This window comes from Hemiscyllium ocellatum, chromosome 31 (assembly GCF_020745735.1).
Source record: "Hemiscyllium ocellatum isolate sHemOce1 chromosome 31, sHemOce1.pat.X.cur, whole genome shotgun sequence".
In the NCBI taxonomy this organism is placed as follows: Eukaryota; Metazoa; Chordata; class Chondrichthyes; order Orectolobiformes; family Hemiscylliidae; genus Hemiscyllium; species Hemiscyllium ocellatum.
This window is the reverse complement of record NC_083431.1, coordinates 46,714,808-46,740,694: the sequence shown is the minus strand read 5'-3', so window position 1 is coordinate 46,740,694 and position 25,887 is coordinate 46,714,808. Positions and strand designations below refer to the sequence as shown.

The following is a 25,887-nucleotide window of genomic DNA, read 5'->3' as shown; positions in this document are numbered from 1 at the left end:
AGTTTCACAATATCCTTCTGACAGGAGAGAGACCAGAATTGCATGCAGTATTCCAAAAGCCCTGTACAGCCGCAACATGACCTCCCAACTCCTATACGCAATGCTCTGACCAATAAAGGAAAGCATACCAAACGCCAACTTCACTATCCTATCTACCTGCGACTCTACTTTCAAGCAACTATAAACCTGCACTCCAAGGTCTCTTTGTTCAGCAACACTCCCCAGGACTTACCATTAAGTGTATAACTCCTGTTTTGATTTGCTTTTCCAAAATGCAGCACCTTGCATTTATCTAAGTTGAATTCCATCTGCCACTCCTCGGCCCGTTGGCCCATCTGATCAAGATCCCGTTGTTCTCTGAGGTAACCTTCTTTGCTGTCCACTACACCTCCCAAATTTGGTGTCGTTTGTAAACTTACTAACGATACCTCCTATGTTCACATCCAAATCATTTTATATAAATGACGAACATCAGTGGAAAGTTTAGACATCTTTTATATACGAAGTATTATTTTTGTATTCTGCCTGCCCATTGTTTTTTTTCTGATCAAATAGAGTCAAAGGATCATAGAGTCTGACAGCATGGAGACAGGCCCTTCGGCCCAAACTGGCCTATGTTGCTCAAAGTGTCCATTCACACTAACTCCATTTCCTTACACTTGGCCCATATTCTTCTAATCCTTTCCTTTCAGGGTATTTGTCCAAATGTCTTTTAAATGTTGTTAATGTACCCGCCTAAACCACTTCTGCTGGCAGCCCATTCCATGTGCATACCAACCTCTCTGTAAAAGAGTTGCCCCTCAGGTTCCCTTTTATTCTTTCCCCTCGAGCTGAAAGTGTGTTGCTGAAAAAGCACAGCAAGTCAGGCAGCATCCAAGGAGCAGGTGAATCGACGTTTAGGGCATGAGCCCTTTTTCTTTCCTCTCTAGCCTAAAACGTATGCCCCCTAGTCCTCGATGCCCCAACCCTGGGAAAAAGACTAAGTTAGTTCACCTTATCCATGCCTCCCCTTATCTTATACACTTCTGTAACATCTCCCAAGCTCTAAAGAAAATTGTCCTACCTTGTCCAACCTCTCCCTATAACTCTCACCCTTGAGTCCTGGCAACATCCTTGTAAATTTCTTCTGCACTCTTTCCAGTTTAATAACATCTTTCTAATAACAAGGTGACCAAAACCGAGCACAATGCTCCAAGTGCAACCTCAACAATGTCCTGTATAACTGCAACATAATTTCCCAACTTCTATACTCAATGCCCTGACTGATGAAGGCCAGTGCGCCAAAAGCTGCCTTCACTGCCCTGTCTCCCTGTGACTCTACTTTCAGAGAACCATGCACCTGAACTCAAGGTCCCTATGTTCCACTACACTGCTTAAGGCCCTACCATTCACCATGAAACTCCTACCTTGATTTGACTTTTCAAAATGAAAGACCTCTTACTAATCTATATTAAACTCCATTTGCCATTTCTTTGCCCACTTCCCCAGCTGTTCAAGGTCCTGCTGCAATTTCTGACAACCTTCCTCACTGTCCACAATACCACCTATTTTAGTGTCATCTGCAAACTTACTAATCATGCCTTATGCATTCTCATCCAAATCATTGATATAGATAACAAACAGTAATGGGCCCAGTATCGACCCCTAGTCACAGGCCTCCAGCCTGACAAGCATCCTTCAACTATTATGCTTTGCTTCCTACCATCAAGCCAACTGTATATTCAATTTGTCAGCTTTCTTGATTCCATGCTAGTTAACCTTCAGAGCATCTTATCGTGTGGAATCTTATCAAAGGCCTTACTGAAATCCATATAGACTACGTCTACCACCCTCCCTTCATCAACCTTCCTGGTCGCTTCATCAAAGAGCTCTAATAAATTTGTGAGACATGATCTTCCATGCACAAAGCCAAGCTGACTATTCCTAAGCAAACCCTGTCTTTCCAAATGCATATGTACAGTATCCCTCAGAATAACTTAACTACCACAGATGTTAGGCTTAGTGGTCTATAGCTCCCAGGTTTTTCTTTGGTGCCCTTCTTAAATAAGGGCACAACATTCGGTATCCTCCACTCTTCTACGACCACAGCCATGGCTAACAATGATGCATTAGCCAGGGTCCCCATAATTTCTTCTCTAGCCTCTTGCAGTGTTGTTGGCTATATTTGGTCAGGACCAGGAGACTTATTCATCTTCACACATTCTAATACATCCAACACCACCTCTACTGTGATATGGACTGTTCCCAAGATATCACCACTAACTTCCCCAAGTTTCCAAGTCTTCATGTCTGTCTCCACAGCAAACACAGCGGAGAAATATTCATTGAGGCCCTCGCCCATCTCCTCCGGTTCCACACATACATGTCCATTTTGGTCCTATGGATTCCTATTCTCTCTCTCTCTAATTATTCTTTTTCCTTTAATATACTTCAAGAATCTATTTGAATTTGCCCTAATCTTCTCAGCCAAAGCTATCTCATACCCCCCCGTTTGCCCTCCTGATTTTCTTATTCAGTAAACTCTTGTATCCACTATATACCTCCAGGGATTCCTTTGATCTCAGCTGCCTGTACCTGAGCCACACCTTCTTTTTTCAGGTCAAAGCCTCAATATCTCTTGTCATCTAGATTCCCTATTCCTGCTAACCTTACCCTTCACCCTCGCAGGTGCATATAGATCTTGAACTCTAGCTATCTCACTTTTAAAGGCCTCCCACTTGTCCGAGGTCCCTTTACCTGCAAACAAACTACTCCAATCAACCCCTGCAAGCTCCTGTCTAATTCCATCAAAATTCACCTTGTCCAATTTAGAACTTGAACCTGTGGACCAGTGTTGTCCCTTTTCATAGTTATTTTAAAATTAATAGAGCTATGGTCACTGATCCCAAAGTGCTCCCCCACTGTCACCTCTGTCACCTGTCTTGACCTGTAGGTCCAATTTTGCCACTTCCCAAGTAGGACGCTCTGTATACTACTTGAGGAAATCTTCCTGAACACACTTAACAACTTTCACCCCATCTAATCTTTCTTTCCTTTGTTTTGTTTTCCAGGGCTGATTTGCCTCCATTTCACTCTCCTTTGTCATTTATCTGTTTCTTTCTTAATCCCTATGTCTCAGTGGTTAAATTGTTCACCATTCGTTAACCAAGGTCCCAGATGCCCCTTTGCTCTTGCTCCACCGCTATCATCTCGCACATCCTGCAACGTGCAGGACAGTCGAATTCAACAGGCACAGTGGAGTTTGCCCTGTTACATTGGCTCAAAAATAAGGTAGGTCACAGCAGCTGTCACCGTACCCACCTGTGGTTTATGCTAAAGGTTACACAAACAAATGAAGAATCCCTGGAATTTATATTGGTAGTTCCCCTGACAGAATTTAGCATTTTTTAAGCCACATCCTGACTAGATTAATGTTTGAGCATAGAGTCATAGAGATGTACAGCATGGAAACAGACCCTTCGATCCAACCCATCCATGCCGGCCAGATATCCCAACCCAATAGTCCCACCTGTCAGCGCCCAGCCCATATCCCTCCCATATTCATATACCCATCCAAATGCCTCTTAAATGTTGCAATTGTACCAGCCCTCCACCACTTCCTCTGGCAGCTCATTTCATACACGTACCACCCTCTGTGTGAAAGCGTTGCTCCTTAGGTCTCTTTTATATCTTTCCCAGTGCTTTAACAAAACAATGATAGAAGAGAACAAAAATAGGCTAACATAACACAAGGAGACAGAGCAGTTTCCTTTTAAGAAAGAGACAATCATCCAGGTGAGGGGCGGATGCAAATTTCGGTCAGAGAGGACAGTCCTGTGGTAGCAGAGATACTGTTAGCAGCAAATCAGGTTTACTTGCAGTTAAGCATCAATTGTGACTTTCTGTAGAGGAACAGACTTCACAGTGCATTTTAATTACAGCTTTGTATCTTTGAAAGGCATTAAAAAGCTGTCCAGTTGAACCTGATGGGCTGAGGCAAAACTACCAACCTTTAATTCTACCATTTTATATGTAATGCTGAATACTTAATGGGGCTTGTCAAACAAACTGCAGAGCTAGGCTTTGTAAATGTTCTGTATTTTTAGAATAAAGCATGTCATGAAGTTATTTAATTAGGCTGCGGTGTGCAAAACTGGTCTATATATTTGCCGTTGTCAAGTTCTTTAATTTGCTATTTTGTCTAAAATGGTCTTAAATTAGAGAGATAAAATTCACATCAGTCATACATCACTAAGCTGAATGCTCAATTGAGCTTTGGTGCTATATAATTTTACTTTTCAGCACGTTATATAATTTTGATTTAAAGTTAGGATTAATGATAATTTTAGCTTAATTATGTCCATTGTAGCAATTTGAATTTTAAAATGATAACACAAGCAGAAAACCCTTTATACACTAAGCTGAGATGAAGACAGGTTGGAATTTGCCAAGGGATTCTATAAATTATCAGTGCTTTTGATAGAAACCATGGAGAAACAGCATTAGTATCTTTTTACTGAAACAACAGGTAGCATAAATTTAGTGCCTTAAAAATAGTTAATTGTTGTAAGGCACCTCTCAGGCATTATCAAACAAAGATATTTTGTTCAGAAGAGTTTTATACAAGAAAAGGTAAGGGATAGGGAAGGAATTCTAGAGTTTAGGGCCTTGGCAGGTGAAATCATGGCCACCTTCAGTAAGAACAAGGACAGCTGACTCACACGAAAGCCACACGTTACCTGTATTTGGAAATATATTGCCATTCTCTCATTGCCACAAGACCAAAGTCCTGGAATTCCCTCTCCAGCTGCTCTGAGATTATCTTCACCACAAACTGCAGCAGTGGCTCACTGCCAGCTGACTGCTAATTAGGAATGGGCAATAAAATTCTGGTCCTGCAGCCCTTCCTATGAATGCATTAAATGCAAAAGCGTGGAAGGTAGGAGATTATTGGGCTGATCGAGTCCACGGGCTCAACTGGTCCAACCTTTCAGCAGAAAAGGAACTGGAGAGGGCATTGTTGGCCGCTATTGTGGTGAAAGTTGTTGGGTTTTGTGATAATCTGCCTCTGCAGTCAGAGTCTCAGCTTGCGATCAGATACAACACCAAGGTCATGAATGGTCTAAGACACAATTGGCAGCAAAGAGATGGTAGTGGGGACTGAAGACAGTGTCGGTCTTCCTGATGGTGAACATTGCAGTTCATAAATATTTGGTGTTGGACAAACAATCTAATAAAGTAGGAGCAGCAGATGGGTCGCAGAATGCAGTGCTGAAGTCAGTACTTTAAAAAGTCTGGTGTTTATAAAATGCTCTGTATAAATGCAAACGTATCATTTATTGATATTCATGTCTTTACAGTACAAATGATTGTCATTGAAATGTTGATAAGAAATTAGAGGATGCCAAAGGTAGCTTTGTGGGGGACACCAGTGATAACAGTGGGAAGAGAAACCATAGTAGGTGATCTTCTCACTATTTCTAGATAGATGATCAAGAATAATTGTTGAAGGAAGATGGTGTGGTGAATTGTGCCGAAAGGTGCCACATAGACAGACAGGAAAAGACCAAGCTTGCTTAGTTTGCCACCATCCTGTTTGGTTAGGATTTAGTTTGTGACTGACAGTTGATTCGATCCTGTGGTGGTTGATGCCATTTCACCAGGATGCCACTGAAGTTCTGGTGGACCAAGACCATCAGAGATTGGAGGGAAGGGAGCGCCAACGCAGAGTAATCCCGTATCAATCATGCCATTTAGAAGGCTTTCATCTCGTCTTTCCCCTCCATCCATTGTTGAGATAGAATACCATGGACTTTGCTCATTGTCCGTCACATTGCCCAGAATGTGAACTTGTCTGGGTACTGTTCAAAAGGGCCATAATAGGCAAACCTAATCATGTCTCTTGACTGTAGTGTCTGGCAGGAGTCTCTGGATAATACTGAGGACGGGACCACTGGCTGATTGCCTGCCCTTGTTAGACCAAGTACTCTTTGATTAATTGTAGTACCAATACCTTTGCAATCACATAATTTAATCAGATCAAACTTGTGACCTCTGACATTTGGGAATCCCAGTACTTCATTTTTAAAGCATCTATTTTCAAGTACTGAAATAATGTTAGTGTTACATCTAACTCGAGGATTGAGTGTTTTGAGTGTCACAAGATGGGTTTAAATGTTTTGTATTCGTTCATGATAAAATGTTTTGTTGTTCACCTCAGGATAGCTAGGAATTATATAGTGTTTGGTAGCTTTCCTTTGACAGTTGGCAGGTCTTTGCTACTAATGTCAAGTAGAATGATGTAGGGAGTATTGATGCATTAGAGATATTATTATTTCACATTCTAATTACTCGAGCTGTTTTGTTCTGAAGCCTTATTCAAAGAGTATGTTCAAAACCTAACCATTGTAAACCAACCTCAGACAGTGACAATGTGATTAGGATTCTTCTGGAATCCAGCTGCATTGGAATGTGTCCACAGGAGACCAGAATACACCATTAATACACCCAGCACCCATTTATTCAACTTGCGTAGTAATTATATAGCAGTGTGGTCCAACTAATCGGGTGTGGGTGTTGACTTTCCACACAATCCTCCTCCCAGCTAACATCACCCCATTCTAGCAACATACTTTTCCTGCTGCATCCACTCATGAAAAGTAAACAATTAAAAGGAAATCCACAAAAAGCCCCATCCTCAGTGATTGGGGAGCAGGGGGCGAGTGGCAGCACGTCGGTGCAAAAGGTAATGCTGCAGTGTTTGCATCCAAATTCAGTCATAAATCCTGAGTAAATGATTCATCCTTCTCCTGAGGTCCCCAGCATCATAGATGCCAGTCTACAAAGAGTGGCACATTGGCTCTGTGGTTAGCACTGCTGCCTCACAGCACCAGAGATCCTGGTTCGATTCCAGCCTTGGGTGACCGACTGTCTGTGTTGAGCTTGCACATTCTCCCCGTGTCTGCGAGGGATTCCTCTGGGTGCTCCGGTTTCCTCTGACAGTCCAAAGATGTGCAGATTAGGTGAATTGACCATGTTAAATTTCCCATAGTGTGGAAGGGATCTGCAGGTTAGGTCCTGGTTTAATATAGGGTAATAGGGTAGGAGAATGGATCTGGTTGGGTTACTTTTGGTATGGACTGGTTGGGCTGAAGGGCCTGTTTCTATTCTGTGATTCTAAGAAGAAGCTGAATGTACAGGTTACTGCGAAGGCTATGAGCTCTGGAAATATTGCATCAATAGTACTGAAGATTTGTGCTGCAGAATTGGTCACTACAGTTAAGAAGCTGTTCCACTATGGTTATAATACCCAAATATATCCTGTACAGAAACTGGACAAACCCAATCTGGCTAATTACTGTCTCATCGTTGTACATTTGATCGTCAGCAATGTAATGGAAGGGGTCATTAACAGAGCGAATAATGGCACTTGCTGAGCAATACGCAGCTCGCTGACACTCAGTTTGACTTCTTGTCAGGGTCATTCAGCTTCTGACCTTGCTACAGCCTGGGCCAAAATGTAGTTCAAGGGTTGAGCTCCAAAGGTGAAGTGGAGTGATGCCCTTGGTATCGAGGCAGCATTCATAATGAGTGCAATACTGTGTAGACCCAACAAAACAGGAGTCAGTCAGAATCAAACGAAAAACGTGCCATTGGATGCAGTCATACCTTGTACAAAGGAAGATGGTTATAATCATTTAAGGTTAATCATCTCAACTAAAGTATATCTCTGAGATGATTAACCTCTTCTGACTTTTCTGGTACAGTGCTCCAGATTCTAACAGTGCTGAGTAAGAAATAGTCTCTTCATCTCCCCTGTAGACCTTTTGTCAATTATTTTGAATCTGTGACCTCTAGTTGTTTACCCAAGAGGAAATTGTAGTTTTGTTCAATTAGGACATGTCATCATCTTGAAAACTTCTATTATGTCACCGTGTAACTGTCTCTGTTCCAAAGGATGAGTGCTAACTGTTCCTACCTTTTCTCGATTTGGAGGTGCTGGTGTTGGATTGGGGTGTGCAAAGTTAAAAATCTCACAACACCAGGTTATAGTCCAACAGGTTTATTCGGAAGCACTAGCTCCAGTCCAGCACCGACGTCTCCAAATCATTCCTCATCCATTGAAAACCTCCCCTGTAGCCATTTGAGGACTTACATCTTTTCTGATGTGTGGTGTCCAGACCAGTGATTTAAGTGTTCTAGCATGATCAGTTCTTTTGTTCATAACCTCAAGTAACCGATGTGCTTTTATCAACCATAGTATCAATATGCCCTGTCACTTTTTTTTAAGGATTGCTATTTGTGTATAACCACAGTTGCTCTGCTGACTTCATCATCATGTGTGCTGAAAAAATCCATAGATCACAGCTTTTGTCATGTCTCTCTACCCTGTGCCAGTCATCATTATCTTGTAACTTGCTTCAATTTTCATGCATTCAACAATTATTCGTCTATTCATTTCCTACCTCTGTAATGACTCTTACTAGTCTATTTCCTTTGCGGACGTCGCCAGTCGTGACTCTGTCTTTTCCTAATTACATTTAGCAAGTTCCTTTGTTTACTCTCTGTCCATAACACTTCATTTGTTGCTTTTTCTGTCTAGCTGTTCATTTCCGTTCTCCTCTAAATCCATTTTAGCTATTTAGCAAGTTGATCTTCTCTTTCCATCAGGTCCAAATCTGACATCCATTTAAAACAACTCTCCAAATCAGGCTCTTTTCTAAGTTCTTGAGTTGTTTATTCAACTTTCTGGTAGGCAGATGTCTTGTCTGATGAAATACAGCTTTTCCCATCAGGTATCGCTTTTATTTCTTCATTGTGTTTTCCATCTATGGATATTATGCTTCCTAAATACTGAGTTCTTGTGCCTATTGTAGTTCTCTTCCTTCTATGAATATGTGAATGTTCCTTGGCAATTAACAGATATGCATCTTTGGTCTTGTCAGTGTTTACTTACATCCAGGGTTCATGCTTGCTGTTACTAATCTAACTACTGGTTCTTATATACCTCCCCCTGTGCTTGCTACAAGTGCTTTATCGTCTGCAAATCTAGCTGATGTTATCATTCGCCTCCCCAATCTGAACTAGGTTTCTTGTGGTCAAAAACTTATTGATAATGTCTTTTGCATAGACTTTGAAGGCGACTGGTGATAAACATCACCCTTGACGAATTTGTCTTCCAATTGCAAACGATGCTAATTCCCTTTTGGCTTGCAGTTTGATTTCGTATGAGTTCTTTACCTCCCAGTCAACTCCTACTGCTTTCAGTACCATCAAGAGGTTGATCCAGTCAACCCATTTGCATGCTTCTTCAAAATCTGTAAGCAAACATTTACATACCATCTAAATTCTAAGCAGTGTTCTTTTAATGCCAATTCCTTTTCTCATCTTTATCCCTCGCTGGAATCCAAGTGGTCATCTCCGATTCTGCACCTTTTCATCTGCTTTTTGTCCAGTTCTCAACACAGCCTTTAATGCATGAATAATCAGACTACAGGCTCTTAACATTTCCTGAAAGCTTCCATCTCACCCCCCTATCACTTGTATTCAAGCCAACATCTCTCTGTGCATTATGAAATTTCTCTTCTCTTTGAAGGTGTTAAAATGATGTAATTACTTTGATTGCCAGCATTATTTTCTTTGCTTCTGTTCTGCCGTTGGCACATTCATCATAGCATAGGATGTTCAGCACAGTGGGCCTTATATTATGTTTTGGATGGTAACTGTTCCTTGTAAAAGTTTGGACAGTGGCTGCCAGCTGGTCATCCTACCATGAAGGACAATAGGTCCAAGCTCCAGTCAGTTCTCACAGAAGCCCTGCCCGCACAGGCTGTGGGATAAGGATTTAGAGTAAGAGTACAGCTGATTCACCAGCTTACAAAGCTTGGGAAGCAAAGGCCCACTTCAGCCCACCAACTACAATTCATTGCCAGGGCAGCCTTTGCCCACTAGATCATAACATACACTGGAATCAGTCTTGAAATTTGGCTCTTTTTTTTAAACAGAAAATATTTAATTCAAAGTTTGGGAGAAGATTTGTAGCTCGGGTGCTCGTTGTTGTGGTTCTGTTCGCCGAGCTGGGAGTTTGTGTTGCAAACGCTTCGTCCCCTGTCTAGGTGACATCCTCAGTGCTTGGGAGCCTCCTGTGAAGCGCTTCTGTGATGTTTCCGAACTGACAGCCAGACTGCTGCGACCACTAGGACTCATAACAGCACACAACCCAACAGCCACTCTCAGACAACAACTCACCCAGCATGAGCAAAACCAATGTAGTGTACAAAATCCCATGCAAGGACTGCACAAAACACTACATAGGACAAACAGGAAGACAGCTAACAACCCGCATCCATGAACACCAACTAGCCACGAAACGACATGACCAGCTATCCTTAGTAGCCACACATGCAGATGACAAACAACATGACTTCGACTGGGACAACACTACTATTATAGGGCAAGCCAAACAGAGAACAGCCAGGGAATTCCTAGAGGCATGGCACTCGTCCACAGATTCTATCAACAAACACATGGACCTGGACCCAATATACCGGCCACTGCAGCGGACAACAACTGACAACTGGAAGTAGCAGAGACAAACCACTATAAATGCCGGAGGAAACATGACAGAAGCGTTTCACGGGAGGCTCCCAAGCACTGAGGATGTCACCTAGAAAGGGGACGAGACGTTTGTAACACAAACTCCCAGCTCGGCAAACAGAACCACAACAACAGAAAATATTTAAGTGTATTTTTCATGTTTACTGAGCCTGGTTTGGCTGTTTAGAAATCATTGCAACATTTGTGCCTGTTTGTGAGTGACATTTTCAAAGAACAAAGCAGAGAAGTTGCCTCTAATGTAGTTGCTTAACCAGAGGATGCTGGTTTCCATGGCAACTCATACGATTTCATACTCGGTTCGAGTACTTGAGATTTAAAAATCAGTTTTGTAAAATGTCAATGAAGTATTGTAGGAAAAAGCTCTTCATAGAAAAAAGCTATCCAGGGCCACTTTGTGACCATAAAGACCCAGTGTTTGTGTAGAAATGACACTGTCCAACCTCTCTCTCCCATACGATAGAATTACTCCTTTAATAATAGATATTTCAAAATGAGGGGAAGGAAGATTAACCCTAACCAATAACATGAAGATAATCATTTTAATGTACTTGTAAATTACATTGGACCAGGATTTTTAACTGAGAGGTGACTGGATGAGGGTTTGAGACTTGCCCTTGCCCATAGACTTCTCTGGTTTGAGAACATTGTTATAATTCAAAGGCCCAAAATTCCTTCGCACTCGACAGAACACCTGGAAGCTGTCAGAGTAAGCAAGTCATCATCTCAAGCAGTCATTTTGGAGGATTGTTAACAAGCAGTACAGAAGTTGAACGAGCGGGTGCAAGTAGGAATATTGAGTAATAGAATCACTACAATGTGGAAACAGGCCTTTTAGCCCATCGAATCCACACTGACCCTCCAAAGAGCATTCCCCTAGACCCCCGCGCCCCCCCCCCAAATACTAGCTCTGTAACCCTGGATTTCCCCTAGCTAATCCACCTAGCCTACACATTATGGGCAGTTTAGTATAGCCACTCAGCCTAACCTGCACATCCTTGGACTGTGGGAGGAAACCAAAGCATCTATAAGAAACCCAAGTAGACACTGTGCAAATTCCACACAAACCCAAGGCTGGAATTGAACCCGTCTCCCTGGCACTACCTGGCAGCTATGCTAACCACAGACTCATGATGTGGCCCCAATTCAGTATTCAGTCAAATCCAGAACACACAATGAGAGATTGAAAGGTCATTAAGCGGGTTTTAATTTTAAAATCTCTACCAACTATTAAAGGCTGTCGGAATGAGTCTCCACATTTTTAAAAAGAAAGTTAATTTTCTGTAGCAGCAAGTTTTTTTTAGTAATAAATGAGACCTACGACACTTCAAAATGTGTGCACAAACTGGAATAAATGAGCCCTGGGCCTTTCCAATGCATTTAATCTTTTTCTGTGGTTTAAATTCTGCAACTTTAAATTGTTCCGTGGTGGTTAAATGGTCAATCAGGTGGAATGATGCCATTTTTGGAAAGCGTACAATACAACATTGCATCTCAGACAGCAGCATCCAGATTTCCACATTTAATTGCACATGTGAGGTTGTCATAGTGGTTATCTCATTTGCATATAAATAAAGTTGAGCACAGGTAGGCTCACTGTATTTTCACAGCAAATCTGGTTCATTATCATTCCACAGGAGTAAAAGTATAGCAACTAAAACAATTACAGGGGTTGTGAATTGTTAAGTAACAAAACTCTAGTTATCTTTATCCAGCTGACAGCAACTTTCATTTGTATACTGCCTTTATCCTGGAAACTGAAGGAGGCCATTGTGCCCCTTTGAGCCTGTTTCACCATTCAGTTTAATCATAGTTAAAAATCACACAACACCAGGTTATAGTCCAACAGGTTTAATTGGAAGCATACTAGCTTTCGGAGAGTCGCTCCTTCATCAGGTGATAGTGGAGGGCACAATCCTAACACACAGAATTTATAAATGCCAGCTTGTGCTGAGCTGCACTGGAGCACTGCAGCAAGCCTCTGACAGAAATGTTGGCCAGGGAACAAGGTGCAGTGTTGAAGTAGCAGGCAACTGGAAGCTCAGGGTCTTCTTTGCAAACAGAGCGTAGGTGTTCTGCAAAGCAGTCACTCAGTCTACGCTTTGTTTCCTTAACAGAGAAGTGACCACATTGTGAGCAGCGAATGCAGTAGACTTGATGGAGTGAAGTGCAAGTAAAGCACTGCTTCACCTGGAAGGTGTGTCTGGGCTTTTGGATACTGGGGAGGGAGAAAGTAAATGTGCAGTGTTGTTACTACAAGAGATGTTAAAAGATTTATGGGGATATTGTTAAAAAAAATCAAGCGGTCAGAAAAAGGAAAGGTGCAATAAATATATTTTGGAACCTAGAGCCCAGTCAGCTGAAGGAGAAGAGCAACACAGAGATTTTTGGTAGGTTGTAGGATTGGAGGAGATTGCAGAGATAGGGACTAGCAAAATCATGAAGGCTTTTGAAGAAGAGGATGAGAATTTGAAAGTCAAGGCATATACCCAGTTGCTGAAGACCTTTTAAAATCTGTCATCTAAGTTACCTTAACTTTGTCTCGATCTTCATCTGTATTTTTTATTGTCTTGTAAATAATTCTGATTCTGGTTTTATGTAACCTTTTACTGTGACCTCAACTCAAAATCAAGTTTATAGCCCAGGAGAGTAGTTAATTTTTCATATGATATTGGCATCAAATTCATAGCGTACATTCCACTAGGCTGCGATTAGAATTTTTCCTAATGCTAGTATTTCTGAGGCAATGCAAACACTCTGACAACTTTAATAGAGATTGAAAACATTTTTGTTCCTGATTGTTTTAGTCATTTTGGTGATTTCAGTTTCAACATTGTAGAGCTACTAAGACTGGCAGTATTTCCTAAAGTACTGCTTATACATTATCAAAACAAAACTCCAACAATTCAACCCCTATGCAAGTGATATAATCTGCCTGTAAAGTCACAGCTCCATCATACTCCCAATCCTGAGAAATAAAAAACAATGCAGGAATTCCATTAATCATTCACATACTGTGTGTTCGCACTTGAGGAAACACAAGGATGAGAAAATCTGCATATTGAGTATGCTTAATAATTTGCCTTTAATACCCTTGCTTCATAAATTATTCAGAGTGTCTCGCTAACTTTGATTATCTGTTTTAAATTGGCTTTTCATAAATTTAATTCTGTGTACACTGGTTCTAGTTGCCTGCCTGCTTCAAAAGCTGTTGTTCCCATTTCCCTAATTGGTATCATTTAATAGTTTTTATCCTTTGAACAAGCTACCTCTTGACCATAATGTTTCCCATCCTGTATAACTTCATGTCTTTTTATTCATCATTGTTAATGCCACATAATTTTTCATTCAGTATTCCTTGCTTTTCATTTTCTATTGTTAAATTTAATTTTCCTTTTATTCATTCATCTATTTAACAAATATAACTCTGTATGTACAACTTCAGCTGCACATTCTGCTAATGCTGTTTTATTATTTTAGTGTCAACAAGGTTATCGAGCTTACATTTGATTTTGGAAGCAAGTAACTTTTCATGTAAGAAATATTCTCAGTAATCCAGAATTTCCACTGGTCTGATATTACACCTCTCAAATGCTGTGTGTTTGTTAATCCATCATTTTGCAAAGTGTCATTTTTAGATTTCTTTTGAGGTAGGAACAGGAGCAAGCTGTTCGGCCCCTCTGCCATTCAATAGGATCAGAGCTGATCTGACACTCCTCATGTCCACTTTCCAGCCCTTTCCCTATAACCCTTGATTCCTCCACTGATCAGAAATCTATCCATCTCAGCCTCAAATATACACAAGCACTCTGCCTCCAAAACTCTCTGTGGCAATGAGTTCCAAAGGCACTCAGCCCTCTGAGAGATGAAATCCTTCCTCACCTCAGTCTTATTCTGGTGCCCCTTTATTCTGAGACTATGCCTTCTAGTCCTGGACTCACCCATGATGGGAAACAGCCTCTCAGCATTTACCTTGTCAAGCCCCTTCACAATCCTGTGGGTTTCAATGGAATCACTTCTCATTCTTCTCAACTCCAATCTGTTTAACCTTTTGCTCATAAAATAATCTTCCATACGGGGATGATCCTAGTGAACCTTCTCTGAACTGTCTCTAGTCTTAAAAATGGGGACCATTATCGCTTACAGTACTCCAGACATAGTCTCATCAACACGTTTGTAAGATACTTATACTCTAACCTCCTTGAAATAAGAGGCTGTGCCTGTATGCATGCAATACAGAAAGCTAGCAAAAAGCTCCAAGTCCTTTTATGTTGCAGCTTTCTGTTGTTTTCTTCTCCATTGAAAGAATACACTGTTCTTTTGTTCTCCCTTCCAAAATAAACAACTTCACATTTTTCCACATCCTATTCCATTTGCCAACTTTTTGTCTGCTTACTTAACGTATCAATGTATTTCTGCAAATTGTATGTATCCCTCTCGTAACCAGTCTTTCTGCTGTTTTTGTGCTGTCTGCAAACTTGGCTGCAATATATTTGCTTTCTTCCTCAAGGTCATTAATATATATTGTCAACGGTTGTGGTCCCACCACCAAAACCTGTGGAACCCCACTGGTTACAGATATCCAACCTGAAAAAGCACACCTTGTCCCACTGCTGTTTCCTGCCCATGAGCCAATTCTCCATCCATGCCAACATTCTACAGCTAAAAACCCTGGGCTGTTATCTTATGACTTAACCTTTTGTGAAGTACCTTGTCAAATGCATGCGAGAAGTCCAAATACAACGTATCTACAGACTTCCCTCTATCCATTCTGGTTAAGACATTCTCAAAAATCTCTAATAAGTTAGTTAGACATGATTTCCCTTTCATGGAACCATGCTGACTCTGCTTCATTAGATTATGATTTTCTAAATGTTCTGCTAGTACTTCCTCAATAATGGATTCTAATACTTTTCCAACAATAAATGTTAGCCTGTAGTTAGCTGTTTATTTTCTCCCTCATTTTTTGAATAGGGGAGTTATATTGGCAATTTTCCAACCTACTGATATTTCTACAGAATTCAATCATTCTTTGGTGAATTACTACCAATGAATCCACGACTTCTGTGGCAACCTCATTTAGGCTTTTCAGGTGCAAGAATCAGGGCCAGAAGACGTATCTGTTTTTAGCCCCGTTAGTTTGTCTAATACTACTTCTGCGGCAAGGGGGAAGGCACTTAATTTCTCCCTGTATTCTTTAGAATTAATGAGATGTTCTAAGTATCTTCCACTGTGAAAACTGGTGCAAAATATCTGTTTAAGTCGCCATTTCCTTGTTTCGCAAAATTATCTCCCTAGATTCATTTTCCGATGGGCCTATGTTCACTTTGACCCCTCTTTTTTGACACATTCAAAAACGCTCTTGTCAGTTTTTTTTTATTCCTTGCTCGTTTGCCCTCATAGTCCTTTTTTCTTTCAATTTAATATCCTCTTTAACTTCCTTGGTTAGCTATTGTTGGTTCATCCCTTTCTCGGAATCTTTCTTCTTTTTGGGATATATTTTGCTGAGAGACAAGAATTTCCTCCTAAAATGTCACTCACTGTTGCATATTGTCATTCCTGCTAATCTAACTGCCCAGTTTACTTTAGCTAACTATCCTCATCCATTATACTTCCCTCTATTTACACATTTGTTTTCAACCCAGGTTTCTTGCTCTCAAACTGAATATTTTATTCTACCACATTATGATCATTACTTTCTAGGAGATCTTTCACTCTGAAGTAATTTATTAAACTTGCCTCGTTACCCATTACCAGATCCAATGGAGCCTGCTCCCTGGTTGGTTCTGTAACATATTGCTAGAAGACATTTTTTCTAATATGCTCATTGTGAATTCGTTGCATTTGCTACCCTTTCCAATATAATTAACCTAATCAACATGAAAATTTATAGTCACCCATAATTCTTTTTATATGCTCCTACTATTTGTTGATTTGTGACCTTTCCTACAGAGTATCCACTGTTTGGAGGTGTGTATGCTATTCTTACCAATGTTGTCTTTCCCTTGATTTTTTTTTTACCAAATGGACTCCACATCATCTGAGCCTAGATCATCTCTGACAGCTATTTTCATTTCATCTCTTATTAATAATGCTACCCCACTACCATTCCATCCCTCTTGTCTTTCTAAATGATCGCACGTTCCTGAATGTTAAGTTCCCTGTTTTGTTCTCTTTATAACAATGGTTCCGTAATGGCTACAAGACCATATCCATTAACCTAAATTTGTGCCACCAGTTCATCTACCTTATTCTGAACTCTTCTTGCATTAAGATATGAAGCCTTTACGTTTGTTCTATTATCAAATTGCCCTACGTTTTTATGTTCCTTAGTCAATATGACATTCACATATGCTGTTCCATCCTTTGATATCATGGTAACACAGGCATGCATGCACCATACCCCTATCCACAGTCCTAGTTATGTGATTTGCCAGGTCTCTGGTCCCAGCATGATTCAGGTGGAGTCTTTCTCATTGGAACAGCTCCCTCTTTCCCCAGCACTGGCAATAATGTTGCATGAATTCAAACCTATTTGTCCCACACCAGTCTTTGAGCCACGCGTTTACCCTGTGACTCTGGTAGTAATCTGGCGATTATTACTATTTTTGGTTTTGCTTTAATTAAGCCCCTGGCTACTCATATTCCCTCAGTAGCACCTCTTTCCACCTTATACCAATATCGTTGGTACCTATGTGGACCACAATGACTGGACTTTGCCCCTCCCAATCCAAGTTCCTTTGCAGCCCAGGTGAGATATCCTGAACTGGGGCACTAGGAAGGCAACACAACCATCGGGACTCTCGATCCTGGCCTGAGAACAGTATCTATTCCCCTGACCGTACTATCCCCGATTAGAATTACATTTCTCTTTTCTCCCCCCTCTTGAATGCCTCTCTGTACCATGGTGCTATGGTCATTTTGAATTATATTGTGTTAAGAGACTGTGTTGTAGAACATTACCAAAAGACTTTGGAAATTGGGTAGTTCCAATTCTTACTTTACTAATTGTCCTCAGTATCATCAAGGACCTTCGTCATGGAGGCAGAATGTGCCTATTCTTTTGGAATAGTTTTCATTATTTTACGTTATGTTTAGCTGATGAGCCTGTAGATGCCTGAGTAAGCAAGTTGCACTGTTTAAATAACTTGTGCTTACAGTTCTGTAGCACCTCAGCTGCACTCAATAATCCTTTCCTGATGGAAACCAATTTCTGTCTTTTTTTTCTCTAGTCACTCTTTGCAACCTAGCCAACATATCATCAGAGTTTTGTTAGGATTAAGTTATTTTAGCTTGGAGATTATTTATTATTCCATAACTCCCTGAAAACGCAAACACCAGTGCATCAAACCACAGAACAATATGTTTGGTAGAATTTTAAGGTTTATAAGTGGTCACGGAGTACAAGTTGTACAATCAACTGCTGTCTCACAGAATATTATGTAATTTTATATATTCATTTTTGGAAAAGACATTAAAGTCCTAGGTGGCTTACAATAAAATTTCAAGATGCTGATGCCATGAAGAGAAAATATAATTTTAAGGAGAAACATGAAGTACTGGAATTGGTTCAACCAGATCAGTAAAAACTAAAAGGAGAATTTGGTAAATTATAAGGAATTTTGGAAGCTAAGGAATGACTACTTCTATTTTTTAGTATTTAATGAGAAGGGAATTTTGTTTTGAAATTAGCACAGATGGTTACTAGAACAAGGACTGCTTTGTCACAGGGAGTGATTGAGGTAGGCCATTCTATTTCGTGTGAAGATGGATGAATATTTGTGCATAAGAGAGTAAAACAGTGGTGGTTTTGAATTTCCTGTGTCCAAGAGCTTGCACAAAATGGTGAACTGAAAGATCTTGCTCTATCTTGTCAGTTCACATCAGTGTATGTTGGATTTGATTTTTAATTATTGAAAACTGAAGAACAGAAGGATGAGAATTGTTTATAGAAAGAACAGGCCCTTTCACCATCCAAGTACACCTTTCTGGTTTACAAGAAGGGCTAATCATGAAAATTGTTTAGTATACAAATACAGCACATAGTGTAAAATACCAGAACCAGAGACGTAAATAAGCGCATTGAACGTGAAGCAGTTATGAGTGGTGTGTATAAAGAGAGATTGTCATACTGCGCTGCACCTATGGTGTTAAAAATTCAGTATGTCGTCATGAAGTCGTAAAGTCTCAATAGATTGTGTTTCATCACCACACTAAAATCAGTTGATTGGGCCTGGCTTGATTTAGGAGAGAATTTATGATGGCATATGCAAATGTGAAATAAATTAGACACGTTGCGGAAAATAAAATTGCATTTTCATTCTGATACCACATGGATGTCACTATGAGAAATGAAGAAACATCGCACCTGCAGAGACAGTGTATTAGGTGTTATGGTTTGTATCTAACTCCACAATATCTTTTTATCAGGAGTGGTTCTACAGAACTGTAAGCACAAGGTATTTAAACAGTGCAACTTGCTTACTCAGGCAACTACAGGCTCATCAGCCAAACATAATGTAAAATAATGAAAACTACTCCAATAGAATAGGCGCATTCTGCCTCCCTAACGAAGGTCCTTGATGATACTGAGGACAATTAGTAAAGAATTGGAACTACCCAATTTCAAAAATCTTTTGGCAACGTTCTACAACACAGTCTCTTAACACAACATAATTCAAAATGACCATAGCCCCATGGTACAGAGGGGCATTCAAGAGGGGGTAGAAAAGAGAAATGTAATTCTAATTGGGGATAGTACAGTCAGGGGAATAGATACTGACAACTGAAAAAGAAAGTAGTGTAAACCTTAATATGTCATTGCTAAGATTATAACTAACCTTCCTAAACACTTGCAGTAATTTAGCTTTCTATCATTCTCTGGGTACTCTGAAGTAATATACGATCAATGGATTAATTTTTCAAATTAGGCTATAGAATGCAGAGTCAAGGCGTTATCATCCAAGAGTTATTAACTGGTAAGTCTTCTGTATGTCTTGGTACAGAAGCAATATCTCCACTTTTGCATCAAACGCTATTGAAGGCCCTGACAGCTAAGCAACAGGAAGCTCTCTGTCAAAAAACGCTGTGCAGTCTCGACCTACCACGACTCCCTCTACCTTTCCCTACCTCTATGATCTCATGACACTTGATACATCTTCCACCTCCATCACTCTGAAGCATTAGCTAAACCTCCTTGCACAGATGCTGCCTGTGTTTCCAATATTTTCTGGTGTTATCTCAGATGTCCAGCATTCACAGTATTGTGATTTTGTTGTAGCTGGGCAAGTTAGATTTTTTTAAGAACTCTATTAAACAAACATAGTCTTCCTGTGAATTCCTCAGTTTGGGGACTGTTGGGTTTGCTTAGTTCTTTCTAACGCTGTCAGTCACCCGATTAACAAAAAGAAAAGTGTGACACTGCATCCGCCGAGATGAGAGATGAACCCAATTCCCTTGAACCAGGTGGAGGGGACTGTAGCATCCTTTGTGTACGTTCCATGCAGCATTTTACCCAATCCTGGATTTTTGTAAAAATTCTGATATCTGAGTTCTGGTTGCCCATCAAACCCCTCAAAAAACTGAACCTATTTGGAGGGCAATGGTTAATTTCCAAGAAATTTAAAAGGAGCAATTCAAAATCAAATACAGTTTGCTCCATTCCACTCGTTAAATATTATGTTGTACTCCATCGTTCACAATTTCCCTTCTATAGGTTGAGTGTAAGATGGATGGATGTAATTGCTCAGACATAAAGTGAGTTGAATCTGCTATATATTAGATGTTTTGTATTCAAAAAGTTCAGATCATAATATTTAAGAATGTACCAAGCTTTGAAATTGCACTGACACATTTCACTTACAGTAAATGGGCAGTCATCTTCCAGTCACATGCTAAACTGTAATTATTGTAAAATTTACAAGCTTGTGTGTTGCTGGAAGTAATTACAGAGCTAAAGGAATCTGCCTGATGTGAGGAGCCTCATCCTGCAAAAGCTCAGCAATTCTCTATGCTCGTCAAAATCCCTTCCTGCTGCATCGACCTGAAGGCTCTCTGTTGGCAGCAAGAAACATCCTGGGCTTTTGGTGTTACGGCTTGCAGAGTCTGAGAACCACCTGAAGAGACGATTTAACCAGGGGCACCTCAAAGGCTGCAGAGCCAGGGCATGTTTAGAGAGAGCTGGAGCTTCCGCTGAACGAGATCTCAGGAATGAGAGACGTTCTTCAGGGGATGGGGATAAAGAAAATGACTGATGGATAAAGTTCAGCGTTTTGAAAGTCTACAGCTGCATTTTACACGGTACATTAATAATTGCAGCTTTCTTGCTGTTATGCTAGGCACCTGTTCATGCTTTCCCATTTCAGTTTGAGAGGAAACGTTCTGTACAGCCTGTATTTTAAGAACTGGACACAAGTGCTGATGAGTTTATGACAATTACTAGAATATATGATGTTGCCAGTGTTTAGCACTGTATTTGACAAAGCTGAGCTTCCGGTTCATATCATATCCTTCATCAGGATTACTTGCTTTCACATTTTTATCATTGCTTGTGATAGATACTGCTTCAGGTCATCCACTGCCAAAGCATCACCTGTGCCTTTGGAATATGTAGGATAGAGCAACAGTATTATCCTGGTCCAATTGATCGCTTGCATCCTTGTTTAAAAAATAAAGACTTCTTGGAGCATGAGGCTGGGGAAGTAGAATGGGGAGTTGAATAAATACTTTGCATCAGTCTGCGTGGTAGAAGACACTAATGGCATTCCAAAACGCTGACCAATCAAGTGGCAAAAAAAAGAGAGGAAATAAATTCCAGTAACCACCCCTGGAGAAAAAAGTACTAAGGAAACTATTGAGGCAAAAGGCCAATAAGTGCTCTGGACCTGTTGAAATGCAAGCGAAGATTTTAAAGAAGGTAGTGGATGTGCTAGTAATGGATGTGCTGGTAGTAAGCTGCCAAGGCTGTTTAGATTCTGGAAAAGTCCCAGCGGATTGAAAAAACTGCCAAAGTAACACTCTTAATCAAAAAGGAAAGGAGACCAAAAAAAAGTACTTGTTGTAGGTCAGCTAACTTAACATTTGTCATTTGGAAAGAGTTAGAATCTATTATATTGTGTGTAATAACAGAGCATTTAAAAAACACAGTTAAGACTGTGGTGTCATGAAGGGGAAATCATGACAAATTTACTACCATAATATGTAATACATTTTATATGTAATTTTGCCCTTTGGATTTCCAAAAGGCTTTTGATCAGAAATGACATAAAACTATTTAAGATAAGAGCCATTGTGCTGGATGGAGTACATTAGCATGGATTGGGTACTGACTAATGAACAGAAGTCAGAGTGTTGGGATATGAGTATTTTCAGGATGGCAACCCATAAATACTGGGGTGCCTCAGGGATCAGTGCTGGAGGCGTAATTATTTTCAATGTATATTAATGACTTAGGTGAGGGAAGTGGAACTATTGCCATGTTTGCAGTTAGCACAAAAATAATTGGGAAGGCAAAAGGTGAAGATGACACAAAGGATCTAGAGAGAGATAGATGTAGATTAAGTGAGTAGGCTGGAATTGGCAGGTGGAATATAATGTGAGGTTGTGCACTTTTGCAGGAGGAATAGAGGAGCTGGCTATTACTTAAATTGAGAATGACTGCAGGAAGCTCATGCACAGAAGGATTTGGAAGACCTCATGCATAAATCACGAAAAGTTAGCAGATACATTCAGGAAGTAGTCAGAAACACAATTGGAATGTCAGCCTTCATTTCAAAGACAAATAAGGACAAACTATAGAAGCACTAGTTTGGCCACACCTAAATTACTGTGTACAGGTTTGGTCCCTGTAACTAGGGGAATATATAGAAGCATTGGAGGTAGTCCGGAAAAGGCTTAATAGGTGGATCCAAAGAATGAAGGGATTTTGTTCCGAGGAGGTTGAGTTGACTGGGCCTGTACTTTCTGAAATTTGGAAGAATGAGAGGTGACCTTGTTGAATAACATAAGGTTCTGAGGGGGTTTGATGGATTAGATGTTGAAAGGTTGTTTCCCCTGTGGGAGAGTCCAGAACCAGCGAGGGAATCTCAGATGAGGAGAAATTTCTTCTCTGAGGGTAGTGAGTTTGTGGGATTTCTCTGTACCACAAGGAGCTGCAGAGAGTGGATTTTTGAGAATATTGAAGACTGAGATAGATAGATTTTGTAATCAGTTAAGGAATTAAGGGTTATGGAGGTAAGACAAGTAAGTGGAGTTGCGATTACCAGATAAGCCATGATCTCTGAATGGCGGACCAGGCCTGCTGGACCACATGGCCTACTTCTGTTCCTATGTCTTATATAGTCATTTGGGCTAATAAAATCATTAGATCATACAATCTCTGCTGTTTTTATCTGAACTCCCAACACGTGGCGTTTGCCAATTGCTCCATCATTGACTCTTGAGTTCAGCAATACTTCAATTTTTAAATTTCTCTTAACTACTGTCAACCTTCCCCATCTCTGTAACCTCCTCCAATCACTGCACTTCTCCAATTCCCGATCCCTTTTGCATTCTCCGATTTTATCAACACACCATTGGTGGAAGTAGCTTCAGCTGCTACAGCCCTGAGCTCTGAAACCTCGCTGCTTCTTTCATCACTTTGTCTGAGCTTTTGGTCACCTGCCCTCCATCTCCCTCCCGACTCTGTGGCAGATGGTTTCAATGCTGCTGCAAAGCACCTTGCAACATTTCCCTACATTAAAGGTGTCATTTGTTGTTGTATTAATAATAAAATACTGTCTCCGCTGCAAATCTGAATTAAAATACAAGTACTGTTAAAATCTCAGTAGTTCTGGCAGTGGCTGTGGAAATGGAAACAGCAGTTTGAGTCCAAAATGACTACTTGGATGTTGCTGTTGTAATCTGCGCGAAAATCATTCTTGGCGAGTCATTTCCAATGAGCTGAAATGGATGCAAATGAAAAGTATCACACTAATCTTTTTCTCGCAGGTGCTGACCAGCCTACTGTGAATATTTCACACTTTCCTTAGTAATGTATTTCTGTGTTCCAGCTTCCTGCATTCTTATTTCTCTGGTATCGCAATGTCTGCCAAATTGTATCAATATGCCTGCTAAGGAGTTTTGTAATATATCTGAACAGTACCCACTGTATGGTATTGCTGTTAAAACTAAAGAATTATTTTTGTTTCCTCCCTCTTCCCCACTTCCCACCCCAGCTGTCTTTGAAGTGCAGAGCACCGGAGGTTTCACATTACGTCTACCAAGTCTATGACACGCTCCTCAAAAACTGAAGATCAGAACAAGCTCCCCCAACATGATGGAAGTAAATGTCTTATTACACTCCATTCAGCAAGTACCACGGTCTGTGCATATGTGAAATGGATCGTAAACAAAATATACTTTTTTTTATGGAAATGTACTGATTAAATGGTGAAATTTACAATTGTATATGTTTAATCAAAGTTGTCAACCAGTCTGTTTTTGGTGCCAGACATTTGTATTCTGTTCACTTTCTTCCTAAACAAAAACCACTGTTGAGACCACTATTTCAAGGCGATGTTATTCCATCTGATATGTTTGTTGTGTGCCAAGTTTGTTCTGTTTTAATGATTGCTTTAAACGCTACTTACAATTAATTAGGCTATCAAATTCGGGAGAGCATATAGTTCCCTGTAAGAAAAATTAAATGTTGAGGGGGCGTCTTAACTAGAGGAGGGGCTATGTTAAGAGGCAAATACAGAGACCTGAAGTAAACTCTTGAAGTTCTTTCCCTACAGAAGATTTTTTTTGTGTTTTTCAGTTGTTAGAGTTGCACTTATTTGCATCTCTACAGAATGTCCTTTCAGATGTTCATTCAATTCCACTGCAGAATCTTTGCAAGTTTTCCAACAGCTTCATGTAGCTGCTCCTATAGAGAAGCTCGAATTACCATTGGCAGCCTCCCATGCTCATTTTTGATTGGACATCCTACTGTCTTTGAGGCTGGTATTTCTTGCTGAAACTGCTGACCTTTCAAAGTTTTTTTTTGGTGAAAATATTGTATTACTGCTGAAACTTGTGGAATTTCCTACTTTGGGAACACCCTCAAAAGTTCTCCACTTCTAAGAGGTTTATTTGCAGTTACAATTGTAAATGGTATCCTACATTATGTGGTATTCTACACTGTCCTCATAGAAGGTTTCCAATTTTTGTAAATGATTTGCTCTCATTGCAGTTTTTTTAAAAACTCCATCACGTTCTCAATAAACTGTTTGTCAACATAATAAGAGTGGTGTGGTAAAGCAGCGGGCAATGTTTCACTGAAATGCTATTCGCTGTATTTCAATGATGATGCATTCACTGACCCAAATTATTGCCACTCTGCCATAATTGCCATTTATTTTCATACTCTGCATGTTCACATCTCGTGTTTAAGTGTGTCACTGTAGCTGATTGTTGCATCAGTATCAACCAGATTATTTTTCAGCTGTGTTGTCAGTGATAAGTAGCTTGGCATATGTCTGTCCCAAGTGATTGCCTGGGCTTTGACAGCCCAGAATGAAAATCAGATTTTATAGAATTTCTTTTGATTCAGCCTCAGTGAATGTATATACTATTTTCAGGCTAAGGTTAGTTTCATGGCACCTTAATCCCTAATAACTGGGTGCTAACAGGCTTTTGTATATCTGTAATGTTTGTTGCTAAGAATGAGCTACTGCGCACAGTCAAGTTTGAAACACCCAGGGTGATTGTAATCTCTGATCACCAGCAGCATGTGTTGAATTGGAACCTTACCCTTCAACATGCACTGTATTCAATAATCAGAAAAGCACATAATGGAAAACATCACAGCAGGCTTATCTTCTACAGCACTTGACTTATTTTTCTCAAAATGTTTCACAATGGTGGTTTCTTCAAACAATTTTCTGTTTTAGTTTTATAGTATGTCCTTGTTATTTTAGAAATTTAGATTGAACAGGTCGCGGTATCACTGTTTCCAGAGCTTACCTCTGTTTTAATGCTGGTGTACTTCACCATGTAGTGTGCTTCAGAAGTCTTCTCCTGGTCTCCAATGAGGTAGACTTTTGTCATGGAAAGTCAGGAGAAGTTAATGTCAGCAACAAGGTAAGTATCTTCCTGTGTAACTCTAACGGTTTTCTCTTCTGTTTAATCCTCCCCTTCATCTGTTTCTATACTGTACAACTCTATGTACCAAATGAACAAAACTAAATACTTATTGCTCTAACTTTCATGAATGTTTAGACACAACCATTGGTATCATGTAACATTGTCTGTGTGAGAATGCACATCCTACCT

General features: G+C 40.2%; 1 protein-coding gene across 2 annotated transcripts in view; it reads left to right on the top strand.

Moving 5' to 3' along the window:
• ap2b1 (adaptor related protein complex 2 subunit beta 1) overlaps positions 1-24,857 on the top strand; it is a 313,188-nt gene extending 288,331 nt beyond the window's left edge. For both annotated transcript variants that reach the window (XM_060848300.1, XM_060848299.1), the window contains one exon: positions 23,808-24,857. In XM_060848300.1, the coding sequence (XP_060704283.1) occupies positions 23,808-23,882 (75 nt within the window). In that variant the 3' untranslated portion in view covers positions 23,883-24,857. The remainder of the gene's footprint in view (positions 1-23,807) is intronic.
• Positions 24,858-25,887: the final 1,030 nt, after the last annotated feature.